The 23,082-nt window shown below is 38.7% G+C and overlaps 1 protein-coding gene across 1 annotated transcript in view; it reads left to right on the top strand.

Annotated features, from left to right (window-relative positions):
* FBN2 (fibrillin 2) overlaps window positions 1-23,082 on the top strand; it is a 146,577-nt gene that overhangs the window by 70,593 nt on the left and 52,902 nt on the right. Inside the window, exons 19-30 of the mRNA XM_071580039.1 lie at window positions 2,396-2,521; window positions 9,124-9,243; window positions 9,642-9,779; window positions 10,325-10,375; window positions 10,821-10,946; window positions 13,338-13,565; window positions 15,956-16,081; window positions 18,345-18,473; window positions 20,523-20,648; window positions 21,353-21,478; window positions 22,207-22,329; window positions 22,444-22,569. Of these exons, the coding sequence (XP_071436140.1) occupies window positions 2,396-2,521; window positions 9,124-9,243; window positions 9,642-9,779; window positions 10,325-10,375; window positions 10,821-10,946; window positions 13,338-13,565; window positions 15,956-16,081; window positions 18,345-18,473; window positions 20,523-20,648; window positions 21,353-21,478; window positions 22,207-22,329; window positions 22,444-22,569 (1,545 nt within the window). The remainder of the gene's footprint in view (window positions 1-2,395; window positions 2,522-9,123; window positions 9,244-9,641; window positions 9,780-10,324; window positions 10,376-10,820; window positions 10,947-13,337; window positions 13,566-15,955; window positions 16,082-18,344; window positions 18,474-20,522; window positions 20,649-21,352; window positions 21,479-22,206; window positions 22,330-22,443; window positions 22,570-23,082) is intronic.

The raw sequence follows: 23,082 nt of genomic DNA on the forward strand, positions 1-23,082 counted from the left end.
CTAGTGGGCTGTGTATACAGTCCCTGCAGTGTGCAATAATTCATTGTATCTCTGAGTTACACAAATGCAGCAAAGTGGATTGCTGCACATTTAGTCCTCTGATTTCTGAAAGCTTAAACTCATGAAGGAGGCACCAACCCATTCTTAGGTTTCCATAAATTATCTCTGGACAGTGGGCTCAAGTGTAACAACTATGGCTTTATTTTTCAGAATTTCAGGTCACCATTCTACAGCAATGGTTCACTTCAGAAATTTGTGATATGTTGTTTGGTTTGGGTTTGTATCAGACTGTTGTTGAAGTATTTAGGTACATTTTCTGCAAGTGTTTGGGAATACCGGACAGAAAATACCCATGATATGTTTCATAATGTCTAATTAATTTTATTATTTGTGGTCATACATGAAAACCAATTGGTTTCTTCTTATTGGGAATTCTTACATCCAAAAAAAAGTATATTATGCCACAAGTGCATTGTACAATAATGTTTGTTGCTTATAACTTGGTAATTTTAAGCAGGAACTGAAGTTTGTTTGAATTAAAAGCTAATTGAAATACTTCTAAAACCATTAGAAAGTCTAAAGTATTGTCTTTAGGTATTGTGTTTGTTTATTCTGGGGAATTACAGCTCTCTCTGTTTAGCAATTACTGACCTGTCACTGCTATTTGTGGTCAACAAAGCACTATTTTTGGTAGAGAAAACCTGGATTATATAGCAGTGGTATAATTTTCATATCAAACATTCCTACCTGGTGATGCAAAGCAAACACAAAGTAAGTGTTTATTTTCATCTGCTTGACTTAAGGGATTTTACATCCAGTTACTTCCTAATGCTCTAAATATGACTTTTTCTTTTGACTGCTGCATAAAACTATTGGTAATTTTAAAAAATGCTTGTTGTAATATTAATTTTCCAAGTGGATTTTATGGCAAGGGATTTTTTTTGTCTATTTACACTTGGAATTATGTAAGTGCTAGTACAGGTATATGTCTGTTTAATTACTTAAATAAAAATATGCTGGGTGTGAGGGTGAATTTATTTTTAGATAGACTTTTTGAATAAAAGAATTTTAGTATGAACACACAAATAAAAGATTGGAATATTTTAGTTAATGACACAGATTATGAGCTGCCAGGACGTAAAAATAGTCATGTCAGAATGCAGACAATATTTTTGCCAGTTTTAAGTGGGTTTAGAGCACAAGCTATATTGTTGTGTTTTTACAGTGCATATCACAAGAGATTGCAGTCCAAATCTGAAGTTATATTATGACATTCTAAGGAAATAATACGTTCACCACAGTTTGGGTTAGAGGACTGTATGACAAGAAGTTCAGACTTGCTCCTGAAAATGTCAAGTGGCAAATCCATCCTCCTTTTATTAGTTGAAATCAGATAAATCTAGACTTAGGACAGGTTAGTTTAGAAGAGCTTTTTTCTTTTTTTGTAGCTTCCAAACTTAAACTGAGATTCATCATCTGAGGAAATTTAGACTTTATTGTCTGACTCCTAAAGGAATTCATAAGCATAGCTTGGAAAATGTAAAGAAATAGGGAAACCAGAAGCTTCCAGATTTTTAATTATATTGCATTCTTGTTTTTCATCTTTATTTTTAAACTTAAACTCTCTAAAAAATCTGGTTGTTTTAAGGTTTCAGTTGCAGTGTTAGGGCGGTCAAGCCGTCAAAAGAGAGGAAACACCCTGAAGTGGGATAAAGTGTCAGGTTTATCCTGTCTTGTTCTGCTCTGTCAGTATTAAGTATTTGTGACATGTGATGGGCATTAAAGGAAATGGCTTAAAATTTTGTTTTGTTTTGTTTTTTTTCTCTTTTAAAGAATAAACAATAGGGCAGTGAGGAAGACTCCTTGCTTTTTATTTGAATTATTTGCAATTTGTTTAAGAGGAGTTCAGGGAATTATGTTAGTTTATTAGATTTTCCCATTCAGTCTCCTTGACATCATGGTCTGAATCATAAGGTTTTGTAAAATACACTGTACCTTTGGAGGGGAGGCACCTGTTTACTCTTGACATGGCTGCCATACATGAACTGTATGTGATACAGATTTTAATCAGTTTATGGATAACAAAACTGATTTTTGCCTATAAAACAGGATTGTAACAGTAATTAACACACTGCTATTTGTGTGTTTAAAAAAATAATTCAAATACTCATTTCAAAGCAAATAGACTTTTCTGAATTTATATGGTCATTGCAGGAAAACATAATTATTCTTTTAAGACCAACTATGAGTGATCCTGCTGGTGAAAAAAACCTCAAAAGCAGAACAGAAATTTTTTTGGGAGTGAGACTCTGAAAATTAATTGGAATTTTGAAGTTCAGAAGTACTTGGGGAGGTGAAGACATTGTTGCTCATGGTGTGACTCACCCTTTTGCAGACGTGGATGAGTGTTCCATGAATGGACTGCTGTGTGACAACGGGATCTGCCGGAACAGCCCCGGGAGCTACAGCTGCACCTGCCCCAAGGGGTTCGTGTTCAGCGCCGACACGGACACATGTGAAGGTGACAAATCTGCAAGTTGTGTTAATCTTATTGTTTGTGATAAGGCCTGAAAGATTCAGAGTGGTGACAGATACCAGAGGAAAAGAGGGGACCGAGATTTTGCATCAATCTCCACATTCCTCTTGGTGTAATTTTTAATGTATTGGGTATTGCTGTTGAATTTCTTTAGGTTCATTTTTACATGGAAGTGTTTTCCTCTCCTTAGATAAAACATACAATAAAGGGGATTATATCTCTACTTGATCATAGTGATATAAAACATACAGTAAAGGGCAGTATATCTCTGCTTGATCATATCTACTTGATCATATCTACTTGATCTGTCTTTGTTCCTCTAGCAGGAACACCTTGTCTGTCATTTAGGGAAATGCATCTAATTTGATCACAGAGTCTCTTCCCTCTTTTCTCCCTTCAGTCTGTGGCAGTAATTAATTCTGGATCAAATTCAGTTATCTGTGATGCATTCCAAGATGTGGGTATTGCTGCCTGGTAATACTGAAATTTCCCTTTGTTTTTACAGTTTAATCAAAATTGCTTTCTTACATTATTTATTAATTAACAAAAATTAAAGCAACAAAAATACTAAATGCACAAGCTAATGATAAACTTCAATAATAAAATTTTTCTATATATATATTAAAAAAATAAAATGAAGCAAGGCTATACCAAAAACACCTCAAAATGAAAGCATCATCTTGTGTGTCTTCAGTGGGTATTCAGAGTAGTAGAATTTTACTGGTCTTTTCCATTACTTTTTGTTTGGTTCCATGATCTGTAAATTTCAGTAATTGGTATCATTAGAAAGTTTTTATAGTTTTTCTAGCCTTGCATTGCAGTGAGTGATGGGAAAGCTACAGTCTTTTGTTATGGAATACCTGTTAAGTGAACCAGTGTAATCACCCAGATTTTTCTGGAGTGGTGAAAGACATTGTTGTCCTCAGCTGCTTGTTATTACTGGCCAGACAGAAGTTACTGCCATACAGCTAAACAAACATATAGAAAGGAAAGTAGAACTGTTTTAAATTCTATCAGTATCAAATCATTCACATCTTCACCCCTTCTGTACAAAGGAAATTATATTTCTTTAAATTTTAATACATATGGGTTTCAGAGGTCACCTTTAAAAGTCAAAATTTCTATTCTTTCTGTATTTAAAAAATTAGTAGCACTTGTTCAGAGTAGGGCTTTTCTTATATCAACCTCTGGATTCACAGTGCTTTCTATGCTAAGTTTTCTCAGTGCCTTCTACCTGTCCACAATATTTGGGAATTCTTTGTTCAGGGTCTCTCTTTATGATTAGTTTCTGGGCACTGAAAGGTTTCTGTCTGTGAAAATAGCATACTTTGTGCCTTAATGTGCATGTTTCTTGAGGAATATTTTACACAGGAAAGCTGAAATAATGTTCTACAGGGAGATGCTCACTACCCAGATGGAAAGGCCATCATAGTCAGAGCACAACACTGACCAAAAGATAGATGAATGAGATGCCAGAATGCAAATAGGTAGTCAATATTACTGAAATTAAATGTATCTACATTTTAAACTATAAAACTTTGATTTCTTTTCCCAATGGTAATAGTAATACTGTTAATACAAAGGCTCAGAATAAGGATTTGACAACAAAAACAGCAAGAAAAAGTTATTTTGTAGTTGCATGAGCCACCAGAGACACCACAGCCTCAGGAAAAAAAGCACATTTCTCTCTACTAGACATCCTTACTATCACTGCAGTGCTTTTTCTCTTATGCTGGAGGAACCTTGGGGATAATGTGGAAGTCCCTTATCTTAGTTTTTTGGGAGAGGGGTGTAAGGAAGAGTTTCTCTGGAGTGGAAATTAATTTACTAGTTCACTAGAATTAATAGTCTATTGAGAGAGGTTGACTTCTTTAGATAGCACTGCCAGCTGATACTGACTGCAAAGCCATAGTATAAAAGAAAAGTTAAAATAAAACAGAATTTGCTGGAAAGAGGGGATACCAGCAGAAATCCAGATGGCAGGCATGTCCCTTCTTAAGGGGACATTTTTGTACAGAAGTCTGTCTTAGAGATTTAGTTGCATTCCTAACTTTATCAATTTATAAATCAATTCTAAAAACATGAATAAAGAAGTAGTATAATTTGGTCAAACCAACGGACTAATGGTGACTCTAACAGTAATCTAGTAATTAATGCAGAAACTGAGATACTTCTCAACATGACTCAACCAGAGCATGACGTAGAAAACACTCACCTTATTTATACAGGTAGTTATTTGAATTGAAATCTGTGCTGTTGTAAAGGAATAATTGCCAAGGTGATCATTCATGCGCATTGTGTAAGGCTCTTTGGGTTTGTGTATTTGGTGAAATTTTAAGTAATGAATTTACTTTCTAACATTTTTTTAGATATTCCTAAAAGAACATTCATCTATACATGTTGCCAAGATTTGTAGTGTGCCTTCTGCAAAGACTAATGAAAAAGTAGTGTTTGATGTTCCAAAAGATAGATCTGACCCTGTCCCATCTGTCTTTCCTGGTAGTCATCATATTTAGCTTGTTACTGAAATAAAAGGAGAATACTAAGGGGAATATTTTTCTGTCTTCATAGAATAACAGTGACTGTGCATCTCTTGGCTGTATTTCATCATCCTGTATGTTTGCTGTACTCTGAGCAAGGAGCTTGTCAGTGGGCATGGATGTAGAAGTAATATTTAAACTAATAAACTTTTTTTTAATAAAAGGAAAAAAATCCCCTTTTTTTTTATTTGGGAAGAAAAAACCCTGACAAACAACTGTTCATTAACTAAAACTTCTGATTCATAAGATATTTTCCTCCTGAACATAGCTCAGGGTAATCATCCTCAAATACTTCTCATTTTGTATTGTTTGTACAGCAGAATCTGAAGGATTTTCAGTTTCTTTCAGTACTGTTATCTACATTACCTTACACAAACAGGTCATGAGGGTTCTGTCATCTTCATCTTGAATGTCATAATCAGATTGATGTATAGATTTAGCTGGTAAGTTTAAAAAGCAGGTCAGGAAGGGGGGGATTGTGTAAAACTGTCTTTAAAGCCTGTTAAATGCATTGTGTTTTTACAAATGTTGAGTAGGCAGTAGTAAAGTTTGGAGGAATAAATTATGCTTTTTCTGCCCAAATTCTGTTTTAAAGGAAACACCACATAATTCGGTTTGGAGTTGAAAGTTCACTAGTTGTAAAAACTTTCTGCAGTCAGGAGCTCTGTATTGTGCACTGAAAAACTCTGATATTATTACTCACCAATATATTTTTAACATAACTCTCATCAGCAACTGTGAAGAAACAAAATCCTTCATGGTTTTCTTCTATAGTTCAATTATCAATTTCTTGTGAGGAGGGGGAGAATTATTTGAGGCTCCAGAGTCTGTGAAAGTTGAGATTTTTACAACAAGCTCCGTGGTTTAGTTTGTATTTCCAATGAAATAACTATTAAAATGTAAACCAGATGTGCTTTGAAGTTCATTTCCAGGAGTGTACAGTGAACTGTTTCAAATTTTCTTCCTCTGACATTTACAATGTACATTTACTTCACTTAAGAGTAAAAGAAAACTAAAAAACACCTCAATAAATTCTGTCATACATACTGGGGTTTATTTTAAAATACAAAATAGTATTAAAATCAATTTAGTTTTTTCCTTGCTTTTTTTAAATGACAAGGTAATATCGTGTTATAAGAAGATGCAGGGAAAAAATCTTTGGAGTTTGTTTACATTATGCATATGATACTTCTACACCTGATTGAGCAGTGTGCTAATGCTGAAGTGCATCTGTATTTTAATTTTTTTTCTTGAATGATGGTTTTGGGGAGTGGTCAATGCGCTGTTATAAACCTGTTGCTACCCAAAATCCCTGGGTTTGTGTTTTATTTACTTTTTATTTTTCTAACTCAGCATAGTGCTGGAGCATGTGAAATGGAGAAAGTAACAAAATGAGGTTTTGGGGGGTTAGAGACCTGCAGCATAGTGACAAGGTAGTTGTAGAACCAACCAGAAGTTAATGCTCCCAGATTTGTATAAACCAATCCACCCTGAAAGCTGCTCTCCCTGTTTCTGCTACATAGAGAGAAATAGAATGAGTATTTCTTCGCCTGCATCAGGGTGGAGGGAAATGAGGAGCAGTCTGGTTCTGTGGTACCTCTTCCCCTCACCTCTGATACTGGCAACCAACTTCAGCCATTCCCATCCCAAAAGGTGGGAACTGCCTTTCTGTAGCATCAGTAAGGTTCAGAAGCTGGGAGAAGGAGGAAGGGGGAAACAGGAATGTCCCCTGGGAAAGCAGCAACTGGCAGGTCGTGCCAGCTGTTTTGTAAAGGAACGTGTTGGATGCAAACTTGAGTGAGGTTTATCCTGCACATTGGCTGTATCTGTGCAAACCTGTAATCAGGCTGCCAGCTCTTACAACCATGTGACACAGCATGAAAATCACCTGTTTTCAGACTTAAATATCTGCAGCAAACGTCACAGATTATGCCTGGTCCCTCATGGGAACTTCTCTGAAGCTGGAACTTAGTGAAAGCCAAGAGGAGCATTTGCAACTTACTGAGCAGACGCTTCATAAAAAGACACTTCATAAAAGGGAAGACATAAGAGACTCATCAAAGGTCTCTGTCTGACAACAGCAAGCATACAAAACTCTTTGAATCCTCAGAACTTGTGACCTGGGGACTTCTGACATCAGAAGTAGAATCTTTACCTCATACAGACCTTGGATAGTTTATCTCCCAGGAAATTGTCCAGACTGCTGTTGACTAATGCAAGCTTCCAGCATCCCAGGGCAAGAGTTTCCAATTTCTCTACCTGTGGTGTAAAAAAATACATTACTTACTTTGCTACCAGCCAGCTTCATTGGATGTTCTTGGACTTCAAGACTTAGTGACAATTTGATGCCTTTGACAGGGAGAAACTATACAACACTTCAATTTTGTTAATTTGTCCTGTCTTTTCAATTTTTTATTTCACTTTTTCAAAGCTGGGCGAAGTGCTGAAGGCAAGATGGCAGATGGAAGGGAAGCAAAAGGATCTTTCTCCAACAGCATTTCTATTTAGATAATTATTTGGCATATAGTGTGTATTTAAATGACTTCTTTGTGTCAGTGTGATTTCTTCCTGAGTGTAGGAACCACATGGTTTCTCTGCAGAAGCAGCAGAGACTACTCTGCACTGGCTGGGGAGAGAGAGGGAAGCAAGAGAGGCAGGGAGCAAACCCTGGGTAATAAAAACTGAGGTAATGAAGTATGAAATACATTTACAGGGAGGAGAAGGGATGCAGAGCAGATAATTGTTGATGAGGCCTCCAGGTTGCCAGATTGGATACAAAGGGTCTTAGAGTTTGTTCTGTTAGAAAAATCATGGGATTAGCTCAGTTGGTTAAAACTTGGTTGTAATATTGCCAAGGTCATGGGTTCAATCACCTGTGTGGGCCATTGACTTAAGAGTTGGACTCGATGATCCTTGTGGGTCCCTCCCAACTCACAATAGCCTGTGATTCTGTGAAACCAACTGCTATTTTAAATACCTATTTCTTTCTGTGACTCAAGAATATCTTGAAGGAATACATCTCTAATGAAATGAAGGCTTGATGCATCATCACATATCAGATATCAAATGGTACCTCTTACATGACTTCTAAAAATTAAGGAAGGTGTTTTTGTTTGCCTTGAAAATGATCTCTTGATGCTGTTAATGTTTCCAGTGCTTGGCTAGATACTGCTTTAGTTTATAATTAATTTAAATCAGGCTGTTTTGCTTTATGGATATTCTTTATGGATCAAGTACTGCTAGCAAATATAACCAAGCATTTAGATGTTTATTTATAAAAATAAACATTTTTATTTCTGACCTGCCAAGGGAACTGCCTGATTGAATTAGAATGTAATTAGACTGTATGGCTTAATTTAGGACCCAAATCAAAGAATGAAATTGGTTGAGTTCAGGAAGAAATGGTGGGTGCACCAGCAACTGTTCTTCAGAAGAATTTTCTAGTATTGTTTAAATCTTAAAATTGATTTCACTTTTTTAGAAAATCAGCAAATAATGCTGACTGTAGGACTCCTATTCTTACATGTGAACAGGTTTAACTCACAGAGGTAATACACAGATGGAGTTAGGGGCTAGAGAGAAGTACAATATACAGTAGTCCAGTTACAATTCCTATTTCTTTAGCATTGTCCACAGCTAGAGAATCACAGCCAGCATTTTGATATTTTGCATTTGATAAGGTTTCCTTAATTCTTCCAAAGGCTCATGGAGTCCTAAATGACAGAAACAATACTGGATTTGTTTGTGCACTGCATGATGTGGCTGGGAATGCACTTCATTCTGTGGAAAAAGAGTTTTGTTTTCTCACAGGGCAGTTGTAAGTGATGCCATTTAATTAACACTTTCGAAGTATGTCCTCCCACACATGTGCACACTCAGGCTACCTGCCTGTCCCTGTGTCTTTTCAGTGTCGTGCTGAGATGAGCAGAGGGGCAGATGTACCAGGCAGTCTTAGCAACTCATTGCCCACAACAGCATTTTGTGCTGTACAATATTTCCCAGAAGCACAGGATAGTTCTAACAGTGTCTTTTGTTTCTGGATCATAGATATAAACGAATGTGAAAGCAGTCCATGTGTCAGTGGTGCCTGCAGGAACAATCTTGGATCCTTCTATTGTGAATGTTCATCTGGCAGCAAGTTGGACTCTACAGGTCTCATTTGTATTGGTGGGTGTTTTCTCATGTTATTTTCCCTTTTTCTTGCTAATTCAAATAACAGTGATCATATTGATTAATTTAGCAAGAAAATAATGTTTGTGTAACTTCCCTATGATAACAAATAATATGTCTAGCTCTATGGGTAACATCAAACAAATGCATAGTAATATGATTGCTTTCATGGGAACAGGAACAAACAGAAAAACATGATCCATGAGGATGTCCAAACTATGGTGTAAGTGGTGAAATGCAGGTGTCAGTTGGTGGGAGATTACAAAATGACTCTGATGGAAGGTTTTCTTTCAAAGGAGAGCCTGCACTCCCTTGGTGCTCTGCTGCTGTCATGGACAGGGCATGCCAGCCCTTTTTGCTGTGACAATTTCAAATTGTTTTCTGTTCTGCTGCAGATAGCCTGAAGGGAACTTGCTGGCTTAATATCCAAGACAATCGATGTGAAGTCAACATCAATGGTGCTACACTGAAATCTGAATGCTGTGCCACTTTAGGAGCAGCCTGGGGCAGCCCATGTGAACGATGTGAATTAGGTACACTCTCCTATCTTGCATCTTTTGGGAGAAGAGAATAAGTACTCCTAGATAGATTCTCATCATTCCCTGTAAAGAAAGCAAACAACACAAAAAAGCCCCATGAAATGAAGTTATCCTACTTCAGTAATCAGGAGTATCCACCATCACATATTACTCTAATAATTTTGAAGTTGCCAGGAAATAACATGTGAGTAAATCTGTTAATGGTTTCAAATGTTTCATCTCTCTGTTTATTGTTTGGGGTAGGGAGGTACGGATTACAATAGTAAAATAAAATACCTGGTAAAATTCTGCAGAGATTGATATGATTAGGTGCTGATCATTCTGGTCTCCATTAGGGAAAGAACATGAGAAAGTAATTGTCTAAGATTTAATTTCCCCAACTATTCACTTAAGTGACTTGTATGAGTCAGTGCTTTTGTTGAGCGCTCACTGCCATACAGTGAGATTATTAGAGAATTCTGAAGATACATTTATTTTTAACTTTCTTATCCAAACTTTTGTCATTCTAAAGCAGTAATACATTTTTCTGACTATTCCAGACACGGCTTGCTCAAGAGGATTTGCCAGAGTGAAGGGTGTTACCTGCGAAGGTGAAGTTTTTTCTTCTTACTCAAGATGTCACTTTTTTCCCTTTGGAAATGAGATGAAAGGGTATTATGTTGTTGGTTTTTGTCTGACGTAGTCATCTTGCCTTAGATGAATGCCTTTTTGAACAGTTGCTGACTCTTGATAAGTGTTAGAGTACACTGTTGAAGAGTATGATGCAAAGTCAATGGAATGGCTCCTACAAAATACATTTAATGTGTTTAGTCCATCTCTAATCCATCTCTTTTTAGAGAATGTGGCATCTCAGTGCCCTGTGACTTGAAGTTCTTGAAAGAGACCCTTGAAGCTGAGCCAGATGCTTGTTCAGAGCGATATTCATCCTGTGATACATGAATGAAAGCCTCTTGCTTTCTCTCATGGCACTTAAATTCTCAGTGAAGCTGTCTCCTTCCAGTTGGCACCTCACTCAGCTCTTTGTGTCCCCCACAGATGTGAACGAGTGTGATGTTTTCCCGGGGGTTTGTCCCAATGGGCGGTGCATCAACAGCAGAGGCTCCTTCCACTGCGAGTGCCCCGAGGGACTGACTCTGGATGGAACAGGGCGAGTGTGTTTAGGTAAGAGCACCCCCAGCTCTCACAGCTTTTCAGCTGTGTCCAGCACTTCTTCAAAATTCCCCTCATAAGGGTGTGAATGGAATTTTGTTTCTGAATTAGAATCATAGAATCATAGAATCATAAAATCGATTGGGTTGGAAAAGACCTCCAAGATCATCAAGTCCAACCTTTGGTCCAACTCCAGTCCCTTTACCAGATCATGTCACTCAGTGCCACGGCCAATCTGTGTTTAAAAATCTCCAGGGACGGTGAATCCACCACCTCACTGGGCAGCCCATTCCAATGCCTGATTACTCTGCAAAGAATTTTTTTCTGATATCCAACTTAAAATTCCCCTGCCAGAGCTTGAGCCCGTGCCCCCTTGTCCTATTGCTGAGTGCCTGAGAGAAGAGACCAACCCCCACCTGGCCAGAACTTCCCTTCAGGGAGTTCCAGACAGTGCTGAGGTCACCTCTGAGCCTCCTCTTCTCCAGGCTAAACACCCCCAGCTCCCTCAGCCTCTCTCCACAGCACTTGTGCTCCAGTCCCTTCTCCAACCTCGTTGCTCTTCTCTGGACTCGCTCCAGCACCTCAATATCCTTTCTGAACTGAGGGGCCCAGAACTGAACACAGTACTCAAGGTGTGGCCTCCCCAAGGCAGAGTCCAGGGGAAGGGTCACTGCCCTGGGCCTGCTGGCCACGCTAGTTTGGATCCAGGCCAGGATCCCCTTGGCCTTCTTGGCCACCTGGGCACACTCTTGGCTCCTGTTGAGCTTCCTGTCCCTCAGTCCCCTCTGGTCCCTTTCTGCCTGGCTGCTCTCCAGCCACTCTGTGCCCAGCCTGTGCTGCTGCAGGGGGTTGGTGTGGCCAAAGCAGCTTGTTGAGTGTGCTTTGTAGTTTATGCCTGCTTACATATCAAATATCTGTGCCAGCTTAGAGCAGAGCTGTGAGTTCCTCCGAGGAATGTGAGTGTGTTGGGGCTTGTTTTGCCCAAAGTGCAGTCAGTAGGTTTTGCTGAAATGCTGTCCCTGCTCTGAGTCCTGTTCATGAGCAGCAGTGTCTGATTCCCTCAGTGACAGGTGACAAGCACAGATATTCTGGTGCAAATTGGTTGGGGTTTTTTTCAGTGCAGAGACCAGTGTGTGGTTCTTTTCCTGACATTTGGGTGCACAAGTACAGATTCTGTCTGGTCTGTCTTTTGGTTGACCTGCTTTGCTGCAAATGGGACCCTTGAGTATAAACATAATTAGCTTTTTTGGAAACCCTATTGCTTTTTCCTGCTAACTGTTAAAGCCTAAAATTTTTTTTTAAATTTATATTCACCGCACTATTAAATTAATTTAATCATATAAATATCAGGAGGAATTTTTGTTTTTCTACGATGCCATAAGAAGGTAATTTTGTGAATGAGAATACCTGATACAGTAATCAAATACATGTGTCTGTTCTGCCAAATACACACAGAACCTACAAAGCACTGTCATATCAGGGTATCGGTTTATCTTGATATTGGGAGAAAATGGGATAAATTCTTGTACTTTCCTGGCTGTTGCACCACACATAGTGTTTACCCTCGTGGGTCTGTGGCAGGTTGACTACAATGTGGTACAAAAAGATCCAGAAATTTGACTACAGTGCAGTATTAACAACCTCAAATGGCTGAAGCTTGTGCAGAAGTGTGGAGTGTTGAGCAGAAATCTGTCTCCAGCAAAAACTGAGCCTCACCCCTCACTAACAGGTGCTTCTGAAATAAAAGCAGGAAACACAATCAAGGAGTAAAATACCGGATTTGTTGTTGTGTGTTATAAACAACCACCCAAATAGCCAATTATTTGGTATAAAGAGTAGTTTAATTTTATAAGTAATGAAAGCTACAGAGTAAACAGCACAATGCTGGGTACACTAGGAGTCTCTTCTCCACCAGTGACACACATTCGAGCTTGCAGGCTCCTTTTTTATACAGTCAAAGCAGGTTTATTTTTAACCAGTTCCAAAAAATGATTTTCTTCTTTCTCTGCTTTTGAGATCCTTTCATCTGATTCTGCTTCTCGGTGGTCGTGGGGGCTGGGGTCTTCTTTGGTGTGATCCTTAACTTAAAATTTAATTAGAAACAATCCTGTTAGTTAAGACTTATTTGTTGTCTTGAGGTACTTCTTCCTTATCTTGATTGTGTTTACTTCTCTGTTGCGTTTAGGTATTTTTGGATTATCTTTGATCTGCATTGTATTTATTTTACTTCAAAAGGCTGCTTAGCTATTAACTTCAGTTCTTTTCTTTTTCTACTTTTATACATTATTTGATAAGCTCATAGACATTCTATTGCTAACTCTTTACCGCATCAAGCTACACAGAATGTCTCGTTATGTTCTTGACACGAACTAAGTCTGTATTTATCACCTGTGGGACAAGCAGATATCCGCATGGAGCAGTGCTACCTGAGGTGGGATGAAGATGAGTGTGTGCAGTCGGTGCCTGGCAGGTTCCGGATGGACGTCTGTTGCTGTGCCGTGGGCGCTGCCTGGGGCTCCGACTGCGAGCAGTGCCCAAAGCCTGGCACCACGGAATTCCAGGCTCTGTGCCCCAGGGGGGCTGGCTTTTCCAACAGGGGAGATATCCTGACTGGCAGGCCATTCTATAAAGGTAAGGGTTTGTTCTTGGATCTGAAAATTAATTGGAGGTGCATCTGAGAGGGTATTCTAAGGAAATGCCAGGATTTGAGTCAGATTTTTATGTGCTTGAGAGGTGTTCATAGAATCATAGAATCAGCTTTGTTGGAAGAGACCTCCGAGATCATCAAGTCCAACCCTTAATCCAACCCCACTTTGATTGCTCGATCATGACACTCAGTGCCAAATCCAGTCTCATCTTAAAAACCTCCGGGGATGGGGAATCCACCCACTCTCTGGGCAGCCCATTCCAATGCCTAAGCACTCTCTCTGCAAAGAATTTCTTTCTGATATCCAACCTGAACCTTCCCTGGCAGAGCTTGAGCCCATCGTGCCCCCTTGTCCTATTGCTGAGTGCCTGGGAGAAGAGACCAACCCCCACCTGGCCAGAACTTCCCTTCAGGCAGTTCCAGACAGTGCTGAGGTCACCTCTGAGCCTCCTCTTCTCCAGGCTAAACACCCCCAGCTCCCTCAGCCTCTCCCCACAGCACTTGTGCTCCAGTCCCTTCTCCAACCTCGTTGCTCTTCTCTGGCCCCGCTCCAGCACCTCAATCTCTTTCCTGAACTGAGACGCCCAGAACTGAACACAACACTCAAGATGTGGCCTCCCCAGTGCAGAGTCCAGGGGAAGGGTCACTGCCCTGGGCCTGCTGGCCATGCTAGTTTGGATCCAGGCCAGGATCCCATTCGCCTTCTTGGCCACCTGGGCACACTCTTGGCTCCTGTTGAGCTTCCTGTCAATCCAGTGTGTTATAACGATATTTGTCCTGAAGAGCTGATCTGGCAGGTGGGGAAACTGCTTGAGTGGTGGAGTCTGAGAGGAAAAGTTGCAAAGTTTGAACTTGATAAGGAGAAAAAGGAGCTCACTGTGACAGAACTGAAGGGCGAGGAAACCTGAGTGATGGGAATGACAGAAAAAGTGCTTTGCAAAGAGTAAACTGAGGGTCAGATGAAGTTCTGTAAAGTCAGGGACTTCAGATGTAAACATAAAATATTAATGAAGTTTGGCCAGACTTCTTTGTACAAAAAAAAGGAAAAAAAAGATTTCTTCCTTTGGTTTGCAGAAATAGTATGTGATTAACTGGGGAGGGTGTCTGATGCATTATGATTATGAGGGCATAGATAAAAAGGAGGGATAAAACAGTAAATATAAGTATTTTGTCCATTTTTTTGGTTAGCTTCACCTCCTGTAGAGCAACAACAAAATGAAAGAGGCAGGAAAATGTTGAGAAACCAGATCTAACATACTTCAGATGACTAAAATCTGAGTAGAAAAACTGTAGATTTCTGTGTGCAGAAGCTGAGGTGACCTAGAAATGTAGTAGCATTTCATTTATATTTTTACAGGATGTATTGTGAAGCATTTGTCCTGAAGTAAACTGAAGTGCTTGAGAAAACTTTTGACATCTTGAACCTCTGCTTCAGTATAAATAAGCTCTGATTTTCAGGAGCTGTTATTCTGAGGCAAAACTCTTGACATTCAGTGGTGATTTACTAAAATAATAGGGTAGTAATAATAATAATAATAACAATAATAACAACAACAGCAATAACAACAGTAACAATTACAGCAATAACAACAGCAATAACAGCAATATCAGCAATAATAATAGTAACAGTTATCAACATTAATTATAAACAATAAATTCTTAATTTTTTAATACTAATAAAATCTAATGCACTCGGAGATTTTTGTAAGGTTTTGCTTCTTGTTTTTGCTTTTGTATTAGGATTATTTTGTTCCACTCACAGTGGTGCATAGGAGAGAGGTGTTTATTTCATCAAAGATGTAAAGATTCTCAGTTAAGAACATTCATTCAGCAAATTGCATCACAGAGTGTTGGAAAAGCTCATTTAAGTTTGTTCTTTGCAAGATTCCTTAAGAGACTGTGTTATCCAGCTGTCCAGCAAAATGCATTAAGAAGTGAAACATTTCACTTGATAATATTCAAAAGAAAAAACCCACCATTTTCAAAACTTAGCTCCAGATGCAATCTTGATTTAAAAACAAAATCCAGTCAGCCAGGAAATAGTTATATATTTTGCAAGCTGGGTCTGAAATACCAGGAATATTCATTGTTTCAGAAGGAAATACAAATACTGGAGTTTCAGCTCAGAGGATATAATTGAATTTGCTTCACTGCTGATTAGATAAACATTTGATGGTTGGTTTGGGTGTTATGAAGGAAAGAAGAAATAAACAGCCCAGAAGGTACAGAAACATCTCATCTCCAGCCTACTCAGTTTCATTTTCCCATTTTTCTATATAGGAAAATGTAAGAGGTAAAAGTGAACAGGAAATTCCCACTAATTACGTATGTATTTGTGCTTTAGAATTCTCTTTTGTTTTTTTCTTATTTACAGATATCAATGAATGTAAAGTGTTCTCTGGTATGTGCATGAATGGCAAATGTAGAAACACAATTGGAAGTTTCAAATGCAGATGTAACAGTGGGTTTACTTTAGATATGGAGGAAAGAAACTGTACAGGTAAGAACATCTTGCCTTTCCCTCAGTTTTCCCTAGAATCATAGAATAGTCCTAGTGGGAAAGGGGCCTCAGAAGACCATCTCCCTCAACCTTCTCGGGGAGAGGGAGCCCAGGTGAGATCCTGTAGCACCTGTCCATCTTGAACGTAGCCAGTGATGGGGACTCTGCCACATCTCTGGGCTTCCTAAAGGAACTTGCTCTTATGGCATAGATTGGTGATCTGCAAACTTGATGTCATTAATTTCCTTCAGTTTCTAAGAGCTTAATCTTTGGGCCAAGCAGCCAACTGTGTTAAGCTGGAACTGATTCTGTGTGTAGGAGACTTGGGTCAGTCTCTATCAGTGCAGCCTGAAAAATCAAGATTCGACAGCATAGCTGAGCTATGTTAATGTTTTAGCACACAGATTTAATTTGCATTCCTTACTCCCTGGTCAGTGTATACCAAAGGATCTTAGAGACTCCACTGCAAGTTAATTTTCATGTAGGTTTGATAGCCAAGGCCCCTCTGCAATTCTGTCATCAGTGTAATGTCAACTCAAGAAGATACATGCATTTAACTTGAAAGTTTAATGCTTTGTTCTTTTCTGCCTGGAAAAAACTGAAGATAAGCTTGATAGTTTTGTGGTTATGAGAACTTGGATGCCTGCATTGTGGGTGGCTCTGTGCTGAGAATGGGAGAGGTTTTGTTATACCACACAGTTGTCTATGAGAGTGAGTGTTATGAAGTGTGGGTGGTAAGGCATGTTAACTGGGGTTGGTCTGGATGTTAATTTGCCCTAACTGGTGATTTCCTTGTTTTTATAGTGACTGCACTGATGAAAAATGCACTTAACAAACTTTATTTCTAAACTAACAAGAACAGTGCAGACAACTTCTCCCCGCAAAAGCCTTTTTTGTTTTTGGGTTCTGTTTTCCATTTGTGGTGATGAAAATATTCCACTGAGAAACAGGTGTTCTTAAATAGAAGACCATTTTTTTGTTCTTTGTTTTAAATTAGCCACAAAATGTTCTATACAGTTTATAGGAGGCCAGATACTTGGTAACATCCCAGACCTGCCACGTGGGTCTGACACCTCCACACATCTGTGTGCAAGGACTGAACTATCCCCATCCAGCAGAAACCTGGCTGTGGGGAGTGACACAAAAGAGACTCTTAGATGTGGTGGTAAAAGAACTTGTCTAAATCTTTGGCAGTTTTTTTACTTAATCTGGTACTTTCCTGGTGTTGCTCAGCCACTTACACAAAGGAGTCTGGTGCCCAGCTCAGCAATTTACTGCAAACCTGTTGATGCTCCTCTCTGATTCCTTTCTTTTGAGTGATAGAACCAATCCTATGACTTATCCTGAATGCCTTCATTGTTTTAAATATTCTGTTATTTCTATTCTCTGTAAAGACTTCATGATTTCTTAATATGTAAATATTTATGATATGGTAGTGAATTAAGCTGAGGGTAGAGAGTATAGTGGAGAACATGAAACAAAAACATTGAACCCTAGTTCACCTCAAAAACACTAGATGGGCAGGAGAGTAAGGAAAAGAGAAGCTGGGAACAAGGTGAGAAGATAGTAAATAACAAATCCAATTCTTCTTTCCAGTCCTCTCCTTTGACATTGACCTGTTTCACTGGACCATATTCACATTACAAATTCCTCTTTAGATTTCTGCCTCGCTACCAGTGTATTTTAAAAAGACCTCTTCCTTTTTTTTCTCTAGATTTTTCTTCTTTTCTGCTATCGTTTTCCACAGTAAGTTTTACTCAGACTGAACTAAAAAGGTAGATTTTTAGGTAAAGGTAAATCTAGCTTTCAAAGGAGATACTTTAATTACTCATGGAAAGGATCAAGGTGAGCTTAAAATGCTATTACCAGAAAAATATCTCCATAATAAGCAGTTTAATATCAATGCCACTGTAGTCATGGAGTCAGCTGACTCCTCTGTAACAATGACAACTGAGAGTTTCTACACTTAGTTATTTTCTTTAAAATCTGAAAAATTCCTTAAACTACACTTGTTGGAAGCCTACTTGTTATACAGTTTAATGTGACCTGAGGACTCTGGAAGCTTTACTTTATGAATGTTTCTCAAACTGTTTCATGTAATCAGATGGTTTTTTTAATAATAAATTAATTTAATTTTTCTCTATTTATATACTGTATATGATTTCTGTCGTCAATTTATAATGGCAAAATGTTCACTTCTGTGAAAAGCAGGATAATCTTAAACTCAGTTTGACTTTCATACCTCTCCATTGCTATGAAATAGACATTGATGAGTGCCGGATCTCCCCTGACTTGTGTGGAAGTGGCACTTGTGTCAACACTCCTGGAAGCTTTGAGTGTGAGTGCTTTGATGGTTATGAAAGTGGATTTATGATGATGAAGAACTGCATGGGTAAGTGTTGCCAGGATGGCCTGGAGTCTCCATTTACTGTGCAGAGTCTGACTGTACTCTGTGCTGTACTAGCTCTGCCACATTGAACATTTCATATCTATAATTAATTAATGAGTCAAACATATGGTTTATAGGACAGATAACTGAGTAAACAGCTTTACTTACTCCTTTTGTTAATTACTTCCACACATCTCTGCATAGATATTTTAGAATGGTGGCAACTATTCACAGAAGTAGTTTAAAAATGACTGAGGTATTCAAATACCTGGTAAAGTTAGGAACAGAAGGATGGAATTTCAAAAGTAGTGTCCTTCTCTTTTTGACTGATTCTTCTGGGACTCAAGAAATTCTGAGAGCATTTCCTGAAAAAATCACATCTCCTTAATCTGTTTACAGTTGACAGAGCAGATATGGAGACACCAAAAGTTACCAGCCACCTTAAAAAATCTCCAGTTAGTATTGTGGAGTACTTCGTTTAAATACACAATGAAATACATAACACAAGTAAAAAGTCTTGATCGAGGCTTCTTCTTTGCCCTTCTTGGAGATTGGACTGACATTTCCTCTCCTCCCAACCTAAAGATCCTTGCCTAGTTTCCTGACCTTTCAAGGGTAGTCAAGAGTGGCTTCAAAATTACATTGACCAGGTTGCTTTCAGTACTCATGGGTGTTTTCCATATCCCTTGTCAGCAATTCCCTTCTCCCATCTCCTCCCACCATTTTGCTGTTGCTGTTAACCCCTCACATCCCTTGTCAGGGTCAAGGGAATTGACCTTTTCTAGTGTCTGGCTTTTCTGACCCCATCCCTTCACACTCAGAGATTTCTCTGTGTTTCTCCTGTATCTTATGTCCTTGTTTTTGCCTATTTTGTCTTTTCATTTTATGTTTGAGTTTTGCCAGGAGCTTTTGAGCTTGTAATTGAACTCAAGTAAGTGCTCCTATGCTCCTGTGTGCCAGAAGGCCATGCAGTCCTCCTGTCACCTCTGCTTGCTTTCCTGCAAATGATGATGCTTTTAGACTCTAAAAGTCAGCAATAACCCCCACAATCTTTACCTAAATCAGAAATGAACGTAATGAAGAAGCTCAGCTGTGGAAGCCAAATAGCCTCCTTGAGAGACAGAATATAAATACAACAAATTCAGTGTGGTGGAGATACCTGCAAGACAGAGGTAGGGAAGGAAGATGTCACATAAATTAGCAGAGACTGAGGAGATAAGAAGAGAAATAACTTCTTGAGGGCTGTTTGCAAGAACTAAGAAAAGGAGTGCAAAATGTTCAGTGAAAACATTTTGGAGCTGTGAGGACTATACAAGCAGGAGCACAGCAAAAGACATTGAATTCTTTCATCAGTCAGTTCGTCTCCTCATGTGAATCACCTGCAAACCCTAGTGTTTTCTTGGCTAAATTCTCAGGCTAATGACACATGAGGAGACATATTCTTGTTTCAAGAATAGGTAGCCATAATGCTTCCTGGGAGTCCAAAATTGTGAATGCATCCTCCACCTTGAACATTTTTGGGTCATATTTCTCTTCATCCACATCTCTAGTGTTGGCTGGTTTTACCAGGTTTGTGAGCCAAATACTCAGTTTGCCCTTACAGGCTGTACCAAGCACATTTCACAGCCACACCACGACACACACAGGAGTTACCAAACTGAATAATTAACACCACCACCCCATTAATGGCATCCATAGAGAGCCATTTCAGGGCATACATAAATGGGTGTCTGGTTGCATTAAGAAGCAATTTTAAAAAAGGATTCTTTACATTAATACTTCTTTTTAAAGAACAGCCCTTCCAACAGTTGCTGTCTTTGCTCATACAATATTTGATTTTGAATGATGATTTTCTGGTTTTCCTGAGCAGAAAAATGCTCATTTTTAGTAATGATTTTTAGATTTCCCTGTGGTGCAGTATGAGGAAAGGAGCAACACCACTTCAATGAGACAATCCTTTTTTTTGTCACTTACAGACACTAAGAATTACATTTCTCTTTGTTGCTCCTTAGTAAAGATTTTTTATATTTGTATGTCATGGTTTCTTTGCAGATATAGATGAATGTGAACGCAACCCGCTGCTGTGTAGAGGTGGCACTTGTGTAAACACTGAAGGGAGTTTCCAGTGTGACTGTCCCCTGGGACATGAGCTGTCACCATCACATGAGGAATGCTTAGGTGAGTTTCAGCTCGGAGTGGTAGTTTTCAGCTGGAATAATGGTCATTTCTGCTATGAAAACATCTGGTCTCTGGCAAGGATGGGGTCTCATGAATCTCTTACACAAATTTATGTTCCTTCTTTATATGAGTTCAGGTTGTAACCTTAAGAGCCTGCAAAATCTTCAGTGCCCTTAATGCCCTTAATGAGTTCAAAGAGGAGTGTTTTTACCAAGCCTCTTAGGGATTATTTAGCAACTCAAAGGACTGTACCACTCAGGGCAGCAACTTTAAGGTAGAACACATACAAACATGAAGTGAACTTGATTCCTACAGTCACCAAAAAGTATTGTCCCCTACTGAAATGCAGCTCTCTTTTTTGCACTCAATTCACCAAAATAATGGGAAAAAAGAAGAAAATTTTTAAAAAAATTAAAAATTGTATTACCTCTTTGGTTTCTGAGCTTGATGGAAAATAGCAGAGTCTAATTAATGTCCATAGCAGACTCTGTAACTGATGCTCACAGACCAGAATAAGAGAAGAGAAACCTTTGAACACTCCTTAAATGTGCTGTTCAGAACTCCATTCCTTGAACTGTAACATGCTAAGAACAAGAAAGAATTTTCAAAACACCTGAGAGGCCTCAGTGTACAATATTCCCTCTCACTTTCCCTGTTAGAGCCTGTATTCTGAACTGAAATTGATCTAAATTATTCTTTTCCAGATGTCAACGAGTGCTCATTGAGTGACAATCTCTGCAGAAATGGCAAGTGTGTGAACATGGTTGGGACATACCAGTGCTCCTGTAACTCTGGGTACCAGCCCACTCCTGACAGACAAGGCTGCACAGGCAAGTGTGGACCACCTTCATCTCCCTTTGTTTTTATTTAATCTCATACCTTCCTTTTGAAGCTGGGCAGCGCTGTCTTCTTACCTGTTATTAGGCTTATCATGAACTATTGTGGACATAGAAATATAGAGAGGGTATTAAAAGATGGTGGCTGTACTGAGCTCTGCAGAATACTTTGAGAAAAAATATTCTTATGGTTCTACTCCATTAAAATTAGAGGCGTGATATAACAACAGAAAATATTGCTAGATTTCTTGATCAAGGAAGAATAGCCCCATGTTGATAGTTTCTCTTTTCATGTTTTCTCCTTATCAGATACACCTCTTAAATCCTTCACTAATAATAATGAATTATCTAGTTACCTTCACATCCTCTTATGAAGAACGGAAGTGCTGAGAGTCTTTTATATTTGCTGGTTATGTTCATTTATTTGCATTAAGGAAATAATAACCTTCTCAGGGCTTTTCTTTTTCTCCTGTCAACCTGTTGGGTTTGCACTATTTTTACATCCCTAGCACCACATATGTACAAAACCCACTTGCTCTCACAGGTGAAAACGCATTTGAAAAAGAGAAAAATGAACAAAATATAAAGCAGAGACAGAAGAGTAAAAGTAAAAATTTAGAGTAAAACCACTGATAAATTGCTTCATCTACTAATTAAAACATCAAGAGAAGGTGATTTGCCTTACGAAAGCACACTTATTGCTACTAATGTTGTTTCCTCAGATATTGATGAGTGTATGATAATGAATGGAGGCTGTGACACCCACTGCACCAACTCAGAAGGCAGCTATGAATGCAGCTGCAGCGATGGCTACACTCTAATGCCAGATGTCAGGACATGTGCAGGTAGGTCTTAATACCTTAAAAGTTCCAGCATCCTGTCTTTCAGCCATGTCAATGTGGTGTTCTACCCATCCAAGCCAGAGTGACAGAATTATTCACTGCTTCTTTTCCCCCCAGATATCGATGAATGTGAAAACAATCCAGATATCTGTGATGGTGGGCAGTGTACTAATGTTCCAGGGGAATATCGCTGTCTCTGCTATGATGGATTTATGACTTCTCTAGACATGAAGACTTGTGTTGGTAAGTAGGTGTATGCACCAAATTTAATGCAAGTCTGAAAGTTCTGCAGCTTATTTCAAGCTGTTCTGCTGAATCCTCAAAAATGGGTATTGAAACTCTGTATATTATAAAAAAATAATCTCTCTCTTTCTTGCCTGTTGCTGTTTGTGTCAGGAAGGATAGAAAAGAATTGGAAAGTCTTAGAGATGAATCAGGTCATACAGTTTCAAAAAAATTGCAGTAATTTTATTACATTGGTATGATTCCTCTAGAGTATCTCTGCTGAGAAGGGATTACTTGAGTGCATCAGAAGGGCAGTCAATTTACTGCCTAAATTCTTCTGTTTTAAGAAAATGCTTTTGAGTGATTCTCATAAGAAGAAATTTACTTCATAGTCATTTCACTGACATTCTAAACAACACTGAAAATGCTGTGTTATCTGGACTACACATTTATGCTTATTTGTTTTTAGGGAATTTAAGGATTACAGGTCCCTAATAAATAAATGCCACATGTACTGAAAGTGCCACTGAT

The sequence above is a fragment of the Pithys albifrons genome, chromosome Z (assembly GCF_047495875.1).
Source record: "Pithys albifrons albifrons isolate INPA30051 chromosome Z, PitAlb_v1, whole genome shotgun sequence".
Lineage (NCBI taxonomy): Eukaryota > Metazoa > Chordata > Aves > Passeriformes > Thamnophilidae > Pithys > Pithys albifrons.